We start from the raw sequence: 21587 nt of genomic DNA on the forward strand, positions 1-21587 counted from the left end.
TCCTCCCGTTCCTCCTCCCCTCCCCTCCCCTGCAGAGCATGCACAGCCCGGGACTCGCATCGCCGGCTCCGAGGCGGGCGGGCGAGACCCTCGTCCCCGTCAGCCCCGCTCCCGCTGCCCCCGGAGGCGCCCGCGGCTTCCCCTCACCGCCTCCCGGTGCCCCCGCCGGACTTTTCCCTCCTCCCGAGGATGAGGCGGCCGACGCGGCGGCTGGCGCTGTCTCTGCTGGGGGTGCTCTGGCTCGCCGCCCTCCTCCTCTTCTTCTTCGGGGCGCGGAGGAAGTTGGAGGCGGCGGAGCCCGAGGGTCACACACCGGAGGTAAGGAAGGGGCGGCGGGGCCGCGGCTGCTCCGGCGGGACTTGGGCGCGATGCCGCCGCTGCCCGGGGAAGAAGTTCCCGGCGGTTTTCGGGACACCCCCCCCCCCCACCCCATCGCGCTCCCTTTCAAGTTGGGTACCGGACCTGTGCCTGTGCGGGGGGGGCATTGCGGCCCTTTCCGTACCCTCCGGTCGTGGTGTCCCCCTCTCCTCGCTCCGCTTGGTCTCGGACAGCGGCAGCCCCAGCCGCCCCCCCGCCCCGCTTCACCGGAGGCTGCGGCCGTCGGGGCCGCCGGCGGTGCCGGCCCTTTGCCCCAACGCCACCTTGGAGCATCCCAGGCTCCGGGCCCTGGGGGGCGGCGGGACCGGGGCGCCCCAAGGAAACGAAACGCGTGGTTTGTGTCACGGGTGGGCGGCCGGCGACCCCGTGGGTCACGCCGTGCTCCCGAGCTCTCCACTGAAGGAGAAGGGCTCGATCCTCTCTGGGCTGAAACGAGAGGGGTGCAGACTTTGATGGTCCGTGCTTGGCGTACGCGGGCTGGGCGAGCCCGGTTAAAGCGCTGGGGCTTTTCGCCGCTGGTTGTGATGGAAGAGCAGACACGGGCAGGATGCTGCTGCCCTGGGAGCCCCAGCCGGGCTGGGAGGAGGGTGCCTGTGCAATCGCGCCTTTCTGTGTCATGTTTGAGTCCCCGGAGTGACAGCACGGCAGAGATGTGAGGAGCATCTCGCTCCACACAGGGAATGAATCAGAGGAGTTTCACTGCCCAGACGAAAAGCAGGGGAGCTGCGAGCAGCTGCGGCTGAACGAGGTGCCGTGTCCTCTCCGGGTCCCTTGTCCTCTCCTCTTCGGCTGAGAGCGGCTGGGGCTTAGCCGAGGGTTAACTTTCCAAAGGACGTGGATTAGTTACTGCTTAGTTGTACTGTTGTAAATCTTGAATTAATTAATCCGGGTTGGAGTCCAGCTTCTGAAAATACACCGAGATTAGGGTTATTGTGGCAGAGGAAGGATGTGAGACCTCAGCTCCTTTTTTTGCACCAGTGACACCCAGCAGTGTTTGGCCCACAGTATGTGACAGGTTTACGTGTTTGCCACGTCTTTGGAGAGTCTCATATATGTGTCTGTCACCTCAGCAACTGAATTAACGACCTGATTGGAAAAAAAAAGAACTCATAAAGCTTACTTTGATTTTTTCATCCTGAGGAATTATTGGTTTTCCATGTTTTTTTAAATAAAAATGATTGAGGAGGTTTTTTCAGGCTTTCGTAAATCTTTCAATCCTAGAAGAAGGGAATGAATCTATGCAACTTCAGGCCCCAAAAAGAAATAATTATCTATACATTTATTTATTTATTTATTTAAGCTGGGGAAGGCAATAAATAAGTCACTGAAAGCAGAGTTAGAATACAAGCACTTTCTTAACCAGAACTGTGCTTTGGTGTCAAAACCGTATTTGTAAAAACTGCAAAAAAAGACTTCCCCTGTTTGACAGGGGCTACTATAATCTCCTTGAAATGAGCCTTGCTTTTTGCTTAGCACCAGCCGCAGCTGAACTGCTGCCATTTTGCAGCCCATTTTGACTTTCTGCTCCCATTCACAGCTTCCCCCACCTCAGGGTGCAGGTTGCTGATGCTGTTACAGGCTGGTCTTGGCTCCCGCAGCAGGTGAACTTCTGCCACACAGGATCCATCCCCATGTTTCAAAGGTGCCACTGCCAAGTTGCCATAACTCCAGCAATTTGACTGCTTAAATTGCCTCTCTTTCATTTCTTCTGAATTTTCCATCCAAATGGTTGCATCCCCTTGAGATCCATAGAGTGCAGATTGTTTTTTATTTTTTAATGCATTGCGTTTTTTGGCTTTGGAAGCTGCTTTGGAGCAGTATGACTTATAAGCTGTTTATGAGCGTGGGGACGTGGTGTAACTTCAGTTAACACTTCTGAATGGCTGCAGAGCTGACTGGGGTACCAGAGACAGGAATGCTGTGGTCCAGAGAGGAGCCTGGTGGGGTGTCCTGTTGCCCTGGCCACCGGGACTGGCTGCCACTGATGAAAACTCGTGCAGTTAGGGGATGTCCTCCCAAATTCCTCGAGAAACAGGAGGAAGTGCTGGGTTGCTAACAGCACCTCAAATGTTGAAAAACAGCTACAGAGGGGAAATGGAGCAAATCCACATAAACTTTCCTGGCAGCATTTTCCAACCTGTTCCCTCCCCTACTTCTCTCCCAGCTGAACTGTATTTCTACAGACATGGGCACACCATGTATCATGCCTCGAGTAGGTTTAACCTTTAGACCTTTCCAGTTAGGCTTCAGCTGGTAACGCTGCATCCTGGCCATGCCTGTCTCCTGGCCGTGCCTGTGTCCTGGCAGGCTCTCGGCACACATCCCATGCTGGAAGGCCGTGGTGCTTGAGCTCCCTGGCTGGCTGTGGCACATTGGTGCCTTGCTGAGAGCCAACAGCAGAGCTGCTGCTCACAGATCTGCTGCCCTTGGCTCCACAGATGCGCCGCCCTTGGCTCCACAGATGCCCATCGATCACTGTTACTTTGGTCTCACCCTACCCCTTGCTTTACCCCAAATCCTGAACCAGATCCAGGCCTCAGCTTCCCAAAGGAAGGCTTGTGATGTTTTTCTTGCAGCCAGAGGATCCTGTGCTGGGGTGGGCAGGGCCTCCAAAGGGCAGGCCCTTGGTGTGAGGGTCCGACGCAGTCTTTGAGTCCTTCCTTTGTCCAAAACACACTGCTGGCTTGGCATCTCAAAGATGTGGTGAAGACAGGTGTTTGGGGAAGGTCCTGCAGCAGTAGCTGAGCTTTCTCAAGCTGTTCGTGCCCGAAGAGGTGGGCGCAGCAGTGTCTTGTAATTAACTTGGCTTCACCTCCCCCTGTAATTTTTTTTCCTATATTCCCCTGCAACCCATCTCTATGGATCCCTCGCTGCTGCCCAGGGGCAGGCAGGTTTAGAGGGCCCCCCTACTTGCCAGCCCTTGCTTCCCTCAATCCGTGTCACCTCCTTTCCCTCCTCCTCCTCCCTGCTGCCTGCAGCTGCTGGTGGTACGTGCCAGGGCGGCAGGAGCAGGTTGAGGCTGGATTTTAGGGTGTGGGACTCCCTCCTGGCCGTGAGGTGTAGCAACCTTGCAGGGCTGGTAGGGTATGGAAGAAGAAAGCTGGCAGTGTTTAGGACCATGAAGTTGTTCCTGGGACAGCTTTGCCGGTCCCTCCAGTGCTGCTTTTACTGCTGTTGGCTTGGGGCTTCTTTTTTCTTTCTTTTCCAAGGGGCAGATCAAGCCCTATTAGTGCTGTAAGTAACACTCGCCCTTTCGCTGCCCTTTGTGAAGTCCCGTGACTTGGCTGGGAAGAGAAGCCGTAGCAGGGTGCCTGCCGCTGCCAGGGAGCTTTACCCGGCCGGGTGCCGGGTTAGCAGTGTGGGCTCAGCCTGCGGGGAAGCCGAGCCTGATGGATGGGGGTGTAAGGACATGGGGCTGGCTGGGGTCGTGGATCGGCTGGGACTCCTTGATGCCTCCTGCCTTCCCTGCCTTTTGGAGGAGGGCTTCGAAACACTTTGCAAGCTTTAATTAGTTCCAGCCTGTCTCCTTGTCCCGGCAGTTTTCCAGCTGGATAAACCAGGACCCGGAGAGGCTAATTGAACTTTGTATCCTTCTGTCTCGCATGGACTCCGGAGGAATTGGAATCGTTTTATCCTCTTGGAAAAAGAGGCTGCCAGTGACCTACCTGAAGTCGCTCGGGGAGGCTGTGGTGGGGTTTGGCATGTGCTCCAGTAATCTTGGGTTCATGGCCCTGTGCTACCGCCTGGCATCTCCCCTGCCTCTCTCTGATCCCTCCCTCTGTTCTGCTTTGAGGGGGGGACATATAAACTAATAACTTAATTACATTAAGGAATAATGAGGGGAACTGATACGCGGGATTAATTACAAGCAAAATCCCAAATTAATTGTGAAGAGTACTTGTAGCTGGCTCCGCAGCGATGCTTTGCTGGTGTGCTGGCTCCTGTGTCCTGTGCCAGGCTGTGGCTGTGTGGCCCTGGGGGATGCTAATGAGGGAGCAGGAGATGAGTAGGTGGATGACAAGCCCTTGGTCCTCTCATTTCCTGCACCTGTGTGAGACCACAGTGGCTGTATAGCAGAGCCCTGCAGCAGGGAGGGGGTTTCAGGGGTCTGGGCTCCTGTGCTCAGGGTCAGCAGTGTGTGCAGGAGGGGCAGGAAGATAGTTTTTGTTGGGTTTGGTATTTTATTTCTCTTCATTCCCTCCTGCATGCTAGCTTGCTCCCTTTGATGAATGGCTGAAGCACAGCTGACAGCCTCTGGAGGGAAAGCAGGTCTGTCACGGGCTTGACTGCAGGAGAAAAGCTACAGAGGAAAAGTTTCCTTTATTAAAAAAAGTGACCTGTTCTACTTGACTTATAGTAGTGTTTGCAATGCAACAGCTCCTTTCTGAGTGTGCAGCTGGGGAATGGCTCCTGGGAGATGTGGAGAAGCTCAGCAGCCTCACTGCCTGCTCCAGGTGTTCCAGGGTGCTCAGCACGCTACAGGGTCGGACCTCAGTGCAAAGGGACCCTTGCCAGCTTTGTGCTTGTGTGCCTTGCACCAGCCTGTGCTTCCTTCTGCATCATTGCCGTGTAGAAAGCCTCAGCACCTGGAGCTCAGCTGACAGTCTCCAGATACTAAATTCCTGTCAGTTTTATAGCAGCGGAGCCACTTAACAGATTAAAATAACTGTGTATCCTGCAAAAATTCAGATCTTGACAATTAGGGATTGAAGTGGCAAAGCTGTTGGGAACAAAAAAAAAAGAAGAGGCAGAGTGTTTAATACCCAGGAAGCTTATGTTGACTGGGACTTGGGACTTGGCTGGGGGCATGGATAGGTCCAGGATGTGAGAGAAGGGGAAACTTCTGTCATGCTTTGCTGGTGAAACCCCACTCTGAAATCTAGGAGTAAATCCAGGCTTTTTAGGATGTGCAGAGCTTTGCCTGTGCAGGAGGTGTGATGGAATCCAGTTCCTCTCTCTCTTGCTTGTGTATTTAGTGCTGGTTAAAACAGAAAGCCATGCCCAAGCTGCCCTCATCTGTGGTATTGGGCAGGACAGGTCTGGTGGAGCAGGGGTGAGGTGAGGAAGTCACCTCGGTGATGAAACCAGCTGTGGGCAAATGGTGAACGGCCTGCCTGGTGCACCTTGTTTAATTAACCTGCCCACTGTGCGTTACAGCGCTCCCTGAGATACCTGTGAAACAATAACCCGTCAATGAAAACCCTCCTAATTTTTCACTGGTAATTGCAATGAATGAATTTCGCCTCCATTACATTCTGGTAGAGCTCTGTGTTGCAGCTGTGACTGATGGGGGCATAAATATCGATTGAACAAGACCTGTTTGCTTTGCAAAACAGTGAGCATTGGAATGTACAGGTGCCTTTCATAGCTTGGTGCTTTTAAAAGAGGTATCAGGGAAGGAAGGACAGGAGGCAAGGATTCTGCTTCTCTCCTGGTAAGAACATAAATAAATTTCTGTGCAGGTGGTATGTGTTTTGTTGACAAGAACTGTTGAGCACCAGAAGAAGAAACATACTTTTTATTGTGCTCTGGAAGAATAAAAAGAGTTGGAAGAGTCCTGCTGCTTCACTCTGAAGGGGTGTTGGAGGTGGTGGTGCTCTGAGAGTGAGTTGGGCTCAGGAGTGTCATGGTTTCTCTTGTGAACTGCTTCTCCTGCCAAGGTCTGTGTGGAGCACCCTGCATGTGGAATTAATCTGGGCTGCAGCATCCCTCTCCAGCTGGTGTGACATGGTGTGGCATCATCCTCTCATAGGTGACAGGGAAGGGCTTGAGCCCTTGCTGCTGGGTTTTTGGGAGGACTCAGCTCTGGCTCACGTCCTGGAGCCCTTGGTGACCTTGAGGGGTGGGCTTGACAAAAGCAAGTCCTACTTTTGAGCAGGGAGGTCTCCAAAATCAGCTCTGTGTCTGGATGCCGAGGCTTCAGAGACACAGCACACATGTTGAAGTGTCTCCATGCTTGAGAAAGATGTTGACTGTCAGGGAAGATGTTTTGTCTTATTTATCCTTTCACCACCTCAGATATGCACAGAGTTGGATTGTTTACTCAAAAGCCCACTGTTTTCTCCTTGCTCTTCCTTCCCTTGATAAGAAAGCATCATCCTGATTTATTTTGATGGGCTCATGGCCCAGGGCCTGTCTTGGTTGGGTTTACTTCTTGCTCTGCTGAGACATCTCTTGTCCCTGGCTCTGCAACGTGACCCGTACCTCCCCACGGGCAGGGGACTCAGCACATGGGATGGCTGCAGGGTGAGAGCTATAAATGGGAATGCTGTGCCTGGGGAAGGCAGGTCCAGGGAGCGTTTTATGGTACTGTGACTGGAGTTTTCCTGTGCCTCCTGAAGCTGAGAGGTTGATTGTATGTGTAGAGACCAGGGCAGAGCATGGAGGGCATACTCTGGTGAGCTGCTGTGGCTGTGATCTGGGCGAGCTCTGGCATGGGAAGGGCACTACCAGGAGATGCAGCCTTGCAAATAACGCTGTCTTGTGATCCCACATAAATGCAGGTGCAGTGTTATTGTCCCAAGCTGACAAATCCCTGGGAAGCTGAATATTGGGGTTTTGTGTGCCCAGTGTTTTTCTAGGGTGTGTGGATGTGTGTGTTCTGTGTGCACAGCTCACGGGATGCCACTTTGATAACCCTGGGTGTGTTTCTTTGTGCTGTAATCTCCTTGTCAGTGGGAAAATCAAGCTTGGGAGAAGTTGTGGAAATGCAAAAGCAACGTACTCCGCATGGGAGAGTCTCATCTGTGAGGACAGGCCAGCATTTGGTGCAATAAAACCAATTAAGGGGAATGTATCTGCGGAGAAAGCAGAAGTAGGATCTGTTTAAGGAAGATGTTTGCATGAAGGAGTAATTACGTGCAGCCTAACGACAATGGGTGCAGCGGATTGACTATTAATTGGAGTAGCAGGAGAGGGAGATTGCTGGCGTTAGCTGTGTGTTTCTTGCTGGCTTCCTCCTGTTTAAAGAAGGAAGGGGTGAGGAGCAGATGATGGGGGGGAGTTTGCTCTCAATCCACTTTCCTGTGCAATGAAAAAGCCATTTCTCCCCCTTTCTCTCACAGCAAAATGTTCAGATTTTGCCAGCGATACTTAGTGCAGTTGCTTACTAAGCTGCAATTAAATTGATTTCCCACCCTCTTTACCCTTTTTGGTTCCAGAATCGCAGCAGGAATCAGTGTTACAGGAAAAGTAAGCCAAGGAGGAGATCTTGAGCCCCATCTCCTGCTCATCTAAATCAGTATTGCTCTACTCTTTATATGTATTTCCAGAGGAGCTGAGAAAGGGGGGCTGCCTAGATACAGGTTTTCCTATATAGCTGCTGCTGGGGTGGGAAGGGCAGCCCTAGGTCAGGCTGGATCAGTCTGTAGGGTACCTGGAAAGCCTCCCACTGTGGGATGGGCATTGGGTGTCCAGGGAGTGGCTGGGGCTCTGGGTGCCAGTAGCACAGAGTTCCTGGGAGGAGCAAGAGGAGGGTTTCTTGTCCTTAACATGTCCCTTTGGAAAATGATCAGTGGTGACAGGTTCAGCAGGAGTTCACCCCTTTGTTCATGGAGGCAGCATCAGTCGTACTAAGAGTTTGCCTCAATCCTGCTGTTTGGAAGCCCCTTATGAGCCTCGGCTAACCCTTCCTGCAGCCCAAGGGCGTGAGAGCTGTGCTGGTCCTTTGGGGGTCATTGGAGAGGTGTTTGAATAAGGGATGATGTGCCAGTGTCACTTCTCCACGGGGGGACAAGGTGACATGCTGGACTGTCCCCAGAGAGCAGGTATGCAAATGGGTGGTGGCACTGGGAGGGTGTGGCAGGACTTGTGTCCTCCGTCAAACCCTGCCTTGCCACACATGGGCAGAAATTAGTGATGATTTACTGCAAAGCAGCTTGAGCTCCAGCTTTGTGATATTATTTGGAGGAGCAAGTGAGCTAATGATTGCATCTCATCTCGGAAAGTACTGCGGGAAGTGCAGTGCCAGGAGAGAATTGATTCAGAAGCAAAACAGGTTCATTTTCAGATCAGGCCGAAAGACAAGGGAGAGAGAGATTCTCCTTTCTTTTTTTTCTTTTTTTTTTTTTTAATTTTTGTTTTTTCCCCTCAGTCTCAAGTGAGACTGAGTGTCGTAGCCTTTCCCTCCTTGATTTTCTCGTGGAAACACCAGCTATAAAACCTGATTGGAAAGTGATGCGAGGAGAGCAGGGTTCATATGGTGCAAAAACAAATGAGCTATGAAATCACCCTCTATTCTCCAAACATTATTCACAGAGCCAGGAAAATTGAGACGGATGATTCTTTTTCTTTTGAAGCCACTGAAGGAGTAAGTCCAAAGGATGTAATTTGGCCCATGCCAGGAGAGAAAGGCTGCTTTGTCCTGGCTTTCCAAATAGCTTTGCCTGCATTTAGACACACACCATTTCCTCCTCAAGGACCACTGTCGGCATCCGCCAGTTACAACCACACCTCATAACCCATTATGGAGACACACGGCTCGCAAATACGGCGTGGATATGTTCAGTGGTGTGGGCCTTGGCTGCAGCCCCCCCGGGCTGGATGGAGTTCGTGCGCATCTTTTCTTGCTTGTGTGTTGAATTTTTAGTTGCTTGTTGTTAGGTGAGATGGAGGAAAGATGAGAGGGAGGAGTTACAGGTGTGAGCAAATTCACTTTCAATGGCTGGCTCAGTTCTTCTTATAAAACACTGATTTTTTTTAAAATATATTTTTATTTAAAAGAAGTTTTTTTCATCTGGGTCTAAATAATCTGCTTTACCCAGTGGGTTGATGCAGGGTCGTTCAGGATGGAATAATATCCTCTGATGTCCTTTGGGATCTGCCTTGGGGGTCATTTGGCATGCAGCCCTTTGCACTTTGAGCTTGCCCAGATGAAATGCAGGGTCTGGTTGGGGAAAGCAAGTGGTTTTTCCAGGGAGGTGGACAGTGGGAAGACACTGGGAGCTGCTGGAGCTGGTGTGTGGGAGCCAGGCTGGGAGGGAGACTTGTGTAGCATGGTCCTGCCTTCAACAGGAATGGAGCTGGATGGAGAAGGAGGAGGGAAGAGTTGCAGCATTCATAATGCCCGTTGCATTTTCCTGGTGCCGTAATACAGTGTCATTTAGAGAGAGGCAGACTCAAACATGCATTACCCAGCCATCTGCTGCTGCCACTGGGATCCAAATGGATGAATATCTGCCTAGTGCTCGGAGTTAAACCATGTATGATGTGTAGGCTGCATATTGTTTTCTCCCGGTGGTACAGCAAAACACTTTGTGAAGAACCCTCCTGTCCTGCCCTCCCATCCTGCAGGAAGATCTCTGGTTTGAGTCTCTTTAGAGAAGAAAGAACCAACCCCTGTGCAGCCCTTGGGGATGTGGCCTCAGCCCAGCAGTGTGCTGGCAGCCCTGTCTGCTGGCCATGGCGTGAGAGGAGCTGATTTTGGGGTGGAGACCCCTTGCAAAGGTGATGTGTGAAGGGTTTGGTAAGGAGCAATAGAAAAGGTGAGAAAGTGAAATATCTGAAACTTGAAATTAGACTTGCAAGTGGCGAAAAAGGGAATGGAATGATGAGAAAAGTATTACGTTGCCCGGTGAGCAGCCTGTGTTACTGCCCATGGATGTGGATGTGTCTCCTCAGCAGGGACCTCCTGGATGCACCTGTGCACTCAAGAAACACAGCATTTCCAAAATCAAACATAAAATATAAACACAATCTACCTTGCAAGGTGAGAGTGAGCTCCAGCAGGCATCTGAGTGCCAGAGAAGGTCGTTCAGATGTTGTTCTTCACCTGAGGCACCGCGGGATTCAGCAAGGTGAGGACACCTTCCCTCCTGAAGGCAATGTCAGCAAAGGAAAGTCAGTTCCAGTTTGGGTTTTGCAGGCAGAAGCTCTCCTAGCGTGTGGGGAGCAGCAGGAAATCATGTTGGTACTTTGGGGCACCAGCTGCTGGGAGGCGGAGGGCGGTCAACCTTCCCCAACAGGCACAAGGGGTGTTCTGGAAAATGGGATTTCTTTGCTCTTGGTGCCTTACTGCACCCTTGGGTGGCAGCTCCTGCTGACATCATCGTGGCCAAATCCTGACTGTGAATGAAAGAGAAGTTTCGTTCACAGAAGTGAAGATATCTCTGCTGTGTAACCAAACCTTTGCACATCTTCTGTTTACCCAGAGCATTGTGCTGGGACAGCAGCCATAGCACTGGGGCAGAGCTGGTGCAGCAGCAGGTGCAGGCCCAGCATGGGGATTTGCCCATGCCATAGCTGGAAATTAACTCATTAAATAAAGTAATTTGCACCTTTTAATCTCAGAGATTCCTGCATGTGGGCACCTGCATTTAGGAGAAGAGCTTATTCTGCTTCAATTAATTTTATATCAATATAAGCTGAATAATTAAAGGTGTGAATGAAAGGCTGGGTAGCTAATTCCCTTCCCTCTGGTGCACAGGCTGCACTAAGATAACCTGGGAGTGGGAGCTCCTGGCAGTGCAGGTGTTAGTCCAGCCAAAACAGCCAAACAGTTCTGAGTTTCTATATGTAAATAGCAACTGGGATCAACTAATTTTTGATGTTGATCTCCTGATATTGATCTCGGTTTGGGCATTGGCACCAGCTGTGCATGTGGCTTTGGGCAAGCCAGTGTTTCTCTGTCTGAATGCAGACCTGGGTCTCAAGATGTTCTCCCCACCTTCAGGCAGAACCAGCAACCATTACTGCATCTGAGAGATAAAGCAGATGAATTCCCACTTTTTTCCCTTATTTCCAGAAGCTGTGTTTCAAGTCTGTAGTCCAGGAGTGGCTCTGTTTCACGAAGTGTTTCATTACCACAGGACACCAGAGATAACTGGCCATTTCTGCCTCAAAATCACAGGGAACTTTTCAGAATTATATTAATGCAATAAAAGAGTAAAAGCTTTCAAAGTGCAAAAGCTGGGGACATTTCTCCTTTGAGAACAAACCAATGCTTGACCTAAAAAGTATGATATATCTCAAGTCCTGAGGCGCAGCTAAACTCATGCCATGCTCAGGATTTCTTCTCCTCCCCCAGTAATCCTTTCCCACTGCATCGGACAGGTACAGGAGATTAATTTGCTCGAGCTCTTAATGTTTGCTCCATGTTACAGGGACCCAAATTCCACAAGAGGCTGGCTTTCACTGAAGGAGGCTCTCACGCCACCCAGTTCACCCCAGTGTGTGCTTAAGGGCTTTTGCAATGTGGGATTTGGTTTGGAGAGAACATGCGGGGAAGCCAGCGCTCGCTTTGCTGTAAGCAGGGTTGATTTCAGCGTTGTACGGAGCACAGGGAAGTTTGATAAGCCAGCAGCATGGTTCAGTGCCTTCCCTTGTGCTGCCTGGCTGTATTCTTGCAAGGAGCCACAGTGTGATTACAAGGGCTGTTAAATGCCCTTAATATTCACGCTGTTGGAGAGAGCATTACTCCTGCCGGCTCTGCTGTCTGCTGCTGTTTGCAGTAGCATCGCACTGATGATTAAATCACCAATGCCGCAGTGAGTAGCGTGTGAAGCCCCTCCAGCCAGGAGATGCAATGGCAGGGTTAAATCCCTCCTGTTTGTCCACTTATTTTTTTTTTGCTGTATCTTAACAACATTTTTTTAAGCAAACAAAGCACGGTGGAACAGTTTGGAGCCGTTAAACGAGATGGGAAATGAGCCCCTTGCAGAGAGGTTAAGAGAACAGGGTACGGACGCTGTGAGGGGAAGGAGCTGGAGGGCTCAGGGCAGTCCATGCATGATGCAGCAGTGCTTTGCATGCTTCTTCTCCTCGTCTTCTTTTCAGGCATAGAGGGGAGAAGCAGCAAACTGAGTAATATATGTGTGTATATACACTGGTACGTACTTGGTGGTGCAGCTGAGCGGGGAGTGGCAGGGGGTGCTGTGATGGTGGTGTGGGGAGGCTTTTGGAACTGAAGCCAGGGTCTGTTTGTTGTGAGGGAGCCTTGTTCCATCCTGACCCCTTCTGGGTGCTCAGGGGAGCTGCTCCCAGTTGGTGTTGGGTTTGGAGAGTATTTGTTCCCCATCATGCCTGCACCATTGCCTCAGCTCCTGTGTTTCCTTGTCTGGCACTGAGATGCAGCTATTTCTCCAGCAAAGCCTTGTCCCTCATTTGCAGCCTCAGCTGCCTCAGACAATCTTCAGTATGCCAGGTATTTTAGGGAAAAGAGCCAAAAAGCAGATTCTTGGCACCCTGTTCCACTTGTTGGTCTGCTCTGCATCCCTCTCTGACCCCCAGGGCTGCATTCTCACTTCCTCGTGTGCCTTCCTGCTCAGCCGCAGGTATTGCAAGCAGGTGGCTTGTCTTGGAGGTGTCCCCACACTTCCTGTTTTGCCCAAAATGTGCAGTGTCTGTCTGGCCATAAAGACTTGGATCTTGCTTGTGGGGCCAGGGGCCTTGAAACTTCAGTGGTCATTTGGGAGAGAGGTACTGAGCCGAGCATCCTTGGCTGCAGGGAAATGCTGGGGACTTCCCCAGGGCCGGTTCCCGGCGGCACTGCTGCAGCCTCTCTTCTCTGCACAGGTACTGCCAGGGAGAAGGCTGGCACCTCCACAAATGACTTGTTTCCATGGCCTGCCCTGCCGGGGTGTGGGTGAGGAGCCCTGACAGGGTGGCCATTAGCAGAGCTGTCGGGTAATCGCTCCCCGTCGGTTTGAGTTAGGGAGAGCAGGTGCCGGGGACGCCTGGCTGGGCGCCGGCACGAGCTGCACTCAGGGTTTGCCGAGCCTCCATTGATTTCTAGGCTTGTCACGCTGTTCATTAGGAGAGCGAGAGCAAACGAGGTGCTTAGCAGAAGTGCTCCGAGTCGATCCTGATGGAGCAGGTTTCTCCGCCGCCTGCTTAGGGGCAAAAAAAATTCTTGCCCAAGTCTGCTCTGCTCCTAGAGCCCTCAGCTTCAAACCTCGTGTCTTCCAGGAGTGCCTGGCAGGATCTGTCCATCTGCCCTGGCACTGCCCTATCCTTGCAGACTTGCTGTACTGATAGGGAATGCAGAAAGTTGTGCTGTTGGTGCTTTTGGTTTGTGGGGTGACTGCGTTCTCTGTCACTCCCTCTTGTCCTTCCAGGTTCCCACAGCTGGGTCCCTGTTGCACGCTGAGCTTGCTGTGTCTCTTTTTCATGCTGGAGCTGCATTGATCGAGGCAGTAAATCAGCTGGCTAGTGCTGTGGATATAAATGATTGATGTAATGAACCAAGGGGGAGAAGAGGCAAAAAAAAGGAGGGGGGAAACAAAAGGAAAAATTGGTAAGAAAATAGCATACTCAACAATGGATGGGCTATGAGATGAAATCTCTACCTCACCCAAGCCCCTCAGCACAGGAGCATGGTCCTAGTGATGGCTGGAGGTGCTGCAAGGGGACCTGCTGAGGGAGGAAAAGGGGGCTCCTGTGCATGCAGAGCTGTGCTGGCACCCTGCCTTCCCCCCATGCTTTCTGACAGCAGGTAATGGATGGTGGAGATAAGGATGGAAGCTGGTATCTGCTGCGTGGGCTGCCCTGCAGGGCTGGATAGAGGGCACCAAATGGAGCTAAATCATAGGCCAATTTACAGTCTTGTTGGCTACAGCTGCAGGGAAGGTTTGAGATACTCTTGTTTGAATGTCTCTGCAGCTCTTAAGGTTGCAACCCCTTCATTTGCTTTCTGCCTTAGCTGGGTTTCCTTTTTTCTTTTAGTTTTAAAGCACTTTCCTGCTGGTGAAAGGCTGAGAGCCCCCAAGGCTTAAGCCTTCTACTGATTTCAGCAGTTCCTACATCCCTGAGCTGCTTGTACTCTGTCCCTCAGCCTGGCCCATGCTTTGGGGATGTAGAAGGCAGTTTGGAGCTGAATCAGTGGCATCTCCACCAGTGGGTTGTTACCCAGCTGAACAGAGCCTGGCAGCTCCCCATGGGCCACAAACCAGATGTTGTGTGGCAGTGATTTACAGTCTCCATCATTTAGAGACAAGTCAGTGATAATGAGTCTCTTTTTATAGAGAGGGACTTTGAGGCACGGGAAGATTTAATGCGAGACGCTTTTAGCTACTTAGCTAACTTTAGCAAAATCTTAGCCAAATTAGCTAAAAATGAGCTAAATTCAGCTAAAATCATAGGAGAATTGTCAGTCTGGATGGCGGAAAAGCAGAAATTGAAGGGGAAAGTGAAGCGTTTGTAGCACTGATGAAGTTGTAACATCAGTTGGTCGTTCAGCAATGTGTCCCTGACTTGGCTGTGCTGCTGAGTTCTGGGTGTCTCATTGGGATGGGTCCTGGCTTGGAAGAAATTAAGGTGGAGGATGGGAAGTTACTTGCAGAGAGAGTAATTTCCTTGTGGACCTCACTTTGGCCAGGCTTTTGCAGTGTGAAGCACTTGATGGCTGGCATCAGGAGGCTTCAATGCCTTTGTGGCCATCCTCAGCCACAGCTTTTGTAAGAGGAGGAAAAAGAGATGGGGGAAAAAAGTGTCTCGTGACACGGGATGTTGTCTTGAGGGCAGAAAAGTGGGGAAAAGCATCACTCCTAGGGGAGTTGTGTGTAGCTGCCAGTGCAGAGAGGTCTGCCCTGTATTGGAGGCAAGGTGTCTGGTTGTATGGTTCGGGAATGATTTGTTTTCTGAGGTTGGGTATGGAGAAAAAACAGGGCTGTTTTAGTCCCATGCCCTTGGAAGTGAAATACGAGGAAGGAGAGATGAAGAAAAGCCTCTGAAGTGGCTGAAGGAGGAGGTGAAAGAGGGTAAGATAAAATGCAATTCTGTGAGCCTGGCCCTTGGCCAGGAGGATGTGGTGAACTTCTGTGTGCCTTGAGATCTGTCATGACCAGGAGCACTTAGGAGCTGTTTTTCCTCCAGCAGAGCTACATCTTTCTGCAGATGTTAAGTTGACAGAAACAAGATGGATTGTTGCAGAAGTACAAAGGGCTTGGATGTACATTTTTCCCTTTATCCCAATTTATGCTCGAGATAGTTGTAAGCCCCATGGAAAATTATCCTTGGCAGAGGATCTGGTGATGTGCTAGTGGCTTTCTGGCTTTGGGCTTTTCCCAGAGACAATTCCAGTGGACTAACCAAGGGTATCAGTGTTACTGGCCTGCAGTGGTGAAGCCAGTCCATGGGGTCCCCATGTCCTCCTCCATTATGTCTCCAGCTGATCAACATGGTCTGGAGTTGTGGTTTTGTGGATTGTGCATGCTTGACCTGGCTCTTATCTGCCCATCTATTTTCAGCTCTTGGAGCTGGCAGAGTCATTTTATCTGAGTGGTGCAGAGTCAGGAGGGCACATGCCAGGGGAAGCCTTGTGTGGAAGTATCCTTGCCTGCAGCTCGGGGCTGAGGACCACAGAGTAGGACCTAAGGCAAATCCTGGAGCCTGCACCCCTGGGAGGTGAGAAGGGAATGCAGAGCTGTGCAGAGCAGTACAGGGGTTTGCTCAGCATCCCCAGCTCACTTCTGGGACAGGAATTACTGTGGTGTTTTCAGGAAAGTGGACTTGGAAGTAATACATGGAGGCAGAAATCTGAATAATCTCTCAGTTTGCTGACTGCTCTGATAAACTGTTGTCTTCAGGAGTGACAAACAGGTCATGCAGTTTTTGTGCTTCCTCCAGAAAAAACAATCCCTAAACCCCAGAAACCCACCCCCTGCCATTTAACATGGTGGGTAGGGTAAGGAAGAAACACATCTCTCTGTTTCTTTCACTTTCATTAAACGTGTTACCAAGAAGCATTGTTTAGTTTATGAATTTATTTTTCCCCCTCTGGAAACACTCTGCTGACAGCAGTCCCTGTGGTGGCTGGGCAGGCCCTGGCAGTGCTGGGCAGTGTTCAGGATGTGGGTGAATGTGACCCATAATTTCAGTTTAATAGCACCTGTGTTGGGCAGAGGGGCTGGTGTCCCATCCTAACCCTGACCTTGGTTTTCCTCCTGCAGCTCCTGTGTGCCCAGCAGGAATGTGGGGCAGCTGGGGCAGCTCTCACAGGCCAGTGTAGCTCTTTTGGGTTTGTGGATAATAATGAGCTGCCATGGGAAACAGCAGTTTCTTTTAAAGCAATCTTCTCTACAAAAGTCCCCTTGAATTTAATGAAGACTTAGAAAGTTGTTCCTGCAATTTTTACGCCGGCATATAGATATCCATAAAAGAGCCCTCCCGTAAATGGAACAGAAAGGAAACCATTCATTTTAGCGTCTGAGCATTTATGGATTGATTTTTACAGAATCCTATTAGTTTCACTGCCAGTAAATGGCATGAAGACTCTATTTCAAGCCAGACAATGTCAAAATATAGAGGTGGGCATTAAATATCATCCTACCTGTTGCTGTTCAGCTATGCTGCTTGTGTCTGAGCAGAATGTAGTGGCAGAGGCCAGGAATGGCAAGTCGATCTCTTCCAGCTCTTTGCTTAGTAAAATCATTAGGAGCCACAATAACGTAAGAGGCTGGCATTACACTGTTTCAACAGCCCATTAAATACATCTGATCATTTTTGTTCAATGCTTTCTTAAAAGCAAAGGAATACTCTCCTGTAGCTGGTTCTTGGTGCCTGCTTTTGAGAAAAGAATGATTTATGAAGCTCCTCCTAAATAAACAAGTTAGATACAATGAAAACAAACCCCAACCCCATAAACCATGGACTACTACTGTCCCCATAATGCAGACAATTTCTAGAATTTTTTTCTCCTCCCCCTTGGTCAGGTAGAGGACAGAACATCCTCTACCTGCCCATTTTACACTCTTCCTTCATGTGGTGTTTGAGCTGCTGACAGCCAGATGGTTTCATAAACAGCCACCTCTCTTTGGGCCAAGGGTAGCTCATCTTCCAGTGTCATTACCCAGCTCTCAGGTTATTACCAGTGGAAACATGCTCTCAGTGTGATTTCCTTCCCCCCCCCCGCCTTTAAGCTCTCTGCTTTGTGCATCCCACTTGATTTTTGGCAGTGTGATGCTTTGATTTTTGTTGGTGGGTGGTTTTGCTCTTCGATTTCAATTCCAGCTGCATTTGGTTTGCAGAATGTGGGGACTTTGCAATTAAAACCAAAACCGAGCCGCACACATGGAAGCAAGGCAGGGAAAGCAAAAGGCTGACACTTTGAGTGTGGCACAGCAAGTGGGGGACATTGCTTAGCCATGGGCTTGGCAGTCTCCTCCTTGGGGAAAGCAAATCTGTGAAGCCTTACTGGACTGTTTAGAAATGGCAAAGTAATGTAAAAATCATATGTGTCTATATCCATATGTATATTTTCCTATATATAGGTTTTCTGTAGCTGAGAGGGAAGGGGTTGTCGCCAAGATCAGTGGTATAGCCCCAGATGCCATGTGCTATTTAGGGATTTGATGCTGCTGGTTCTCAGCCATCTGATCAGAGACACAAAAATGTGCTTCAGAGTTGTTTCTCCTGTTTTACCTCTGTGGGCTGACCAGGTCACCCCTGCGTTGATGCTGTTGTTGCAGTGGAGACTCGGAGGATGTCACTTCAGAAAGAGAAAAGGACCTTTTTGAGGGTCAGAAAAAAAAGAGAAGAATGTTAATAAAAGAGCCTGACCCTGAGCTTATCCTCTCCCTGGCTGTTAGGTTACTGCTCACACCCTTTGTCCACGGTATCTTGCAGGCTGTGGAAGTAGAGCGCTGTCAGGATGGACACTGGTGCCCCAAATCACTGCTGTTCTCCTGCCCATGGCCAGCACAGCCTTTCCACGAGTGTTTTCCTGCCTCAATGCTGGGGAATGGTTTCTAGGGTTGGAAGAGCACGTGGCTCTTTCCTCCCTGGGCAGCCTTGAGCTTCCCCGGCGGAGTGAGCACGGAGCTCTGCTGCTCTGCCTGGGGGCTGGGGAAACTCGTGGGGAGCCAGCTCAGCTCTGAGCTCCCAAAAACACCGCAGATGCTTTGAGCTTGCCCTTTTTGACGTGTGTAATTTCTGAGTGCAGCAGATGCTGGGAGAGGCGTTTGGTGCGGGTTTGTGCCAGGGCACCTTTAAATTGCAGGGCTGGGCTCCTGGCAATAATAGCATTTGGCTGTAACATCTGTAGCCTAAATTTCATCCTGTCCCAAAGCTTCTGAGACTAGCTAGAGCTGGATTATTTTATTTTATTTTATTTTATTTTATTTTATTTTATTTTATTTTATTTTATTTTTTAAGGCTTGAGTTGTACTGTACCCAAAGAGCTGCCACATACACCTGGAGCTCTGGGATAGCCCAGCATCTGGGCTAACAGCTTATAGCACATTCCCAGTGGGTTTACATCCCATTGAGAATTCCACGGTCTCCGTGGGCCAAGCAGTCACTGTTCCACACTTTATTTGCCCCATCAGGACATGGGGAAGGGATGGGGAGGCCTGGGTGAGGCTGTGCTGTGCCCTGGGGGCACAGAGCAGCATACCCGGCACTCGCCTTACTGCTCTGTGCTTCCCAGTGGGAGGCCTGGGAGCACGGCAAAAGCTCATTTTGCTGCTTCCTTCACCCACTCTGATGGTGAAAAGCAGCTCCCAGTGTAAGGCTTTAATGAAAGTTACATTCAAAGCAGGGCTAAAATCCCGTTTCTTTTGCCCTTTAATTATTTAATTTATTTCTATATATAACGTGCTTGCTCTTCGTGAGTCAACTGAATTTTCATGTGGTGGTTTTTTTTTCAAATATTTATCTGTGTTGGCGGAGGGAACGTTTTAAAATGAGCCTCTCAGAACTTGCCCTAGATGCCCTAATGTTTCTCCTGGCTTCTTCTGCTACGGAGGGGTTACTTGCTCCACATTTCCCACATGTTTTCCCTGCTGCTTCCAGTACAGATAAAATATTAAATCAAAACACTAAGAAGAATTTTCATTTTATTCCTCGTCTTCACCGCTTGTGTCTCGGGAAGTAAAGGGCTGGTGGGCTTAGCCCGGTGCTGGCAGCTGAGCCCTGCTCTGTTAGTGCTGGCTGACCATTCCTGTTTGGCATCGCTGAAGCTGGGCAGGAGTGAGGGATAAGCCACAGCCAGCCTGCTGGAGCTCAGCTGTGACATGTGAAATAGCAGAGCCCCTGCCAAATGCCCTGTGGAGGGGAAAACCATCTTGTCCTGGTGTACCAGGATCCTGGTACCTTTTAGAAGCCTGGATTCATATTTCAGAATAATGAGGCCTTTGTTGCTTCTTGCTCCCTGCCATCCTGGAGAGGTGGAACTGGTGCAGAGGGGGACACAAGGTGATGGCTTCTCTGCAAGAAGTAGCCTTGGGCAGCTTAGCCTGGGATGGAGGAAGGGGGTTGTACTGCAGATCTGGAAGATCATTAATGGCAGACAAACAGTGGGTAGGAAATAGTTCCTGTCTCTTCCTGGACAAAATCTGGGATTGTCGAAGAAGGCTGGCAGGGGCAGGTTCAGTGTGCTTGGATACAAGCTGCTTGTGGAGCCCCTCTGCAACAGCATCTTCTGGGTGCTGAAAGCCTGGCTGGGTTCAGCAATGACTGGACAGGATGCATGGGAAAAAGGTCTGGGCAGGTATTAAATGAGATCTGCCTTTTCCCCTGCTCCTCTGAACGCTACATTCCTCAGCTCAGCAGTTTTAGAGCTGGGTGGTACAATCAAGTCCAGCTGACTGGGACAAGCCCCCTGCCAGTGCAGGGAGCTGGGCAGATGTTTCTGGTGCCTATCTAGGACAGGAAGGCAGCTGCATCCCTGCTGGGGCTGCTGTGCATCCTGCTCAGGAGCTTTAAGCAGTGCTTTCTGGGGCCAGAGCACAGCACAGACCATTAGTCTTGCTGAGTACAGCTATGATTGTGCTTAGTGCTGCCTTCCTATCTCTCCTGGCTGAACCGTAGAGCACTTTGCAATGATTAATTCAGCATGAGACTCTTAAGTGAGCATTATTGCCCCGTGTTAAAGCAGACATAAAGGTCGCTGGCAGATGAGGAGCAGAAACTCTCTGCCATACAGATGTTCATCAGCCTGGCTGGCTGTAGCCACCAGTATGTCCCACTGGCCTTCTTTTGTCACAGTGCTTTTTTTAGGTCAGTTTTCTTGCCCTTGAGATGTTGCTCCTTTTGCTGCAAAAAAAGGGGGATGCCTTCAGATGCTCAGCTGTACCCCATAGTTGGGGATTAAAACTCTCTTTGACTGCATAGATGAAAAGTCTTGGCTCGTTTAACGGGTTGTTTCTGGTCCGCCTCTCCAGGCACCCGCGTTGATGTGGGCAGCAGCAGCATATGCTGCCGGCTGCGGAGGGACCAGTCCTGTCACCATCTCTGTGCAGGCTTGCTGGGGCAGTGGCAAGCATTGCTGCTGGGGCTCTGTGTCCCTGCCTTTCCAGGGACCTGCATGAGCCAGGGACAGATCATCCAGCTCAGAGCTGGGAGCCTGCGGTGCTGTGTCCGGGGCTCTTCACATCTCATGAGTTTTTTGTCCTTCAGGCTCTAGCAAAGGTATAAAGATTATGAAAGCTCTCAGCTGGAGCTTGTGCTCTGAAGGTGCCTTTACAGCAGTAAATCAAATATAAAAGCAGTCAGGTGGGTTTTTTTACAGCTGTCAGGACCAGTGCTGGTTGAGATGCCTCATACACAGCTTATAGGACCTCTACACTGGCTGCTGTATTTTTGGGAAAGATCCATGGAATAGCATGTCTGCTCCTTGGCACATCTTCTCTATCCACCTGGTTTCTGCTCTTCTCTGAGGTGGTGTGGCTTTTGCTTGCTCCAGTGTGCCTCTCAAAGCCTGAGTGTACCCCCAAGCACCTTCTCCCTTATGTTTGAAGATGCACTGTGACAGGTGCCAGGGGTTGGGAGAGCAAGGGGAGATAGAGGCATCCCTGTAGCTGGAAGGGAAGAGCTGCTGGAGAGTATAGGAGAGGATAAGGATGGAAAAAGATCTATGAGAAAAAACAAGCCAGTGAATGCCTAGCATTAAGGGAAGCAGCATCACCAATTTGGGGCTTGCTCGTGCTTTCAGGACCATCCAGACAACAGAAGGTTGTGTTTCATCTCTTGTTACACAGGCCTGGCAGGGGTGGTGTGAGCCACTTCCCTCCAGCGGCATGAGCCTCTTTTGCAGTTTCTACTCCCCTGCTTTCCACCAGGAAGCCCAGCTGGAGACATGGCTCCTCAGCAGGGAGAGTCCCTTCCCCTGTAGCTGTGGCCCATCAGGCACTGTATATCCAAACCTGTGGGCAGAGAAGCTGCATTAGCCTGGTCTCAGCCCTGTCCCTCCTTTCCTTGCCTGCCTGGCCAGAGTTTAACAGCATCTTGTTTCCCTCCGCTTGGAAAGACTGGCTCCTCATTTCCTTGCAGCTACT

General features: G+C 50.5%; 1 protein-coding gene across 2 annotated transcripts in view; it reads left to right on the forward strand.

Moving 5' to 3' along the window:
- Positions 1-2: 2 nt before the first annotated feature.
- The window catches only part of GALNT14 (polypeptide N-acetylgalactosaminyltransferase 14), a 95447-nt gene continuing 73862 nt past the window's right edge, over positions 3-21587 (forward strand). For both annotated transcript variants that reach the window (XM_039569089.1, XM_039569090.1), the window contains exon 1: positions 3-318. In XM_039569089.1, the coding sequence (XP_039425023.1) occupies positions 190-318 (129 nt within the window). In that variant the 5' untranslated portion in view covers positions 3-189. The remainder of the gene's footprint in view (positions 319-21587) is intronic.

This window comes from Corvus cornix, chromosome 3 (assembly GCF_000738735.6).
Source record: "Corvus cornix cornix isolate S_Up_H32 chromosome 3, ASM73873v5, whole genome shotgun sequence".
NCBI classification, from domain to species: domain Eukaryota; kingdom Metazoa; phylum Chordata; class Aves; order Passeriformes; family Corvidae; genus Corvus; species Corvus cornix.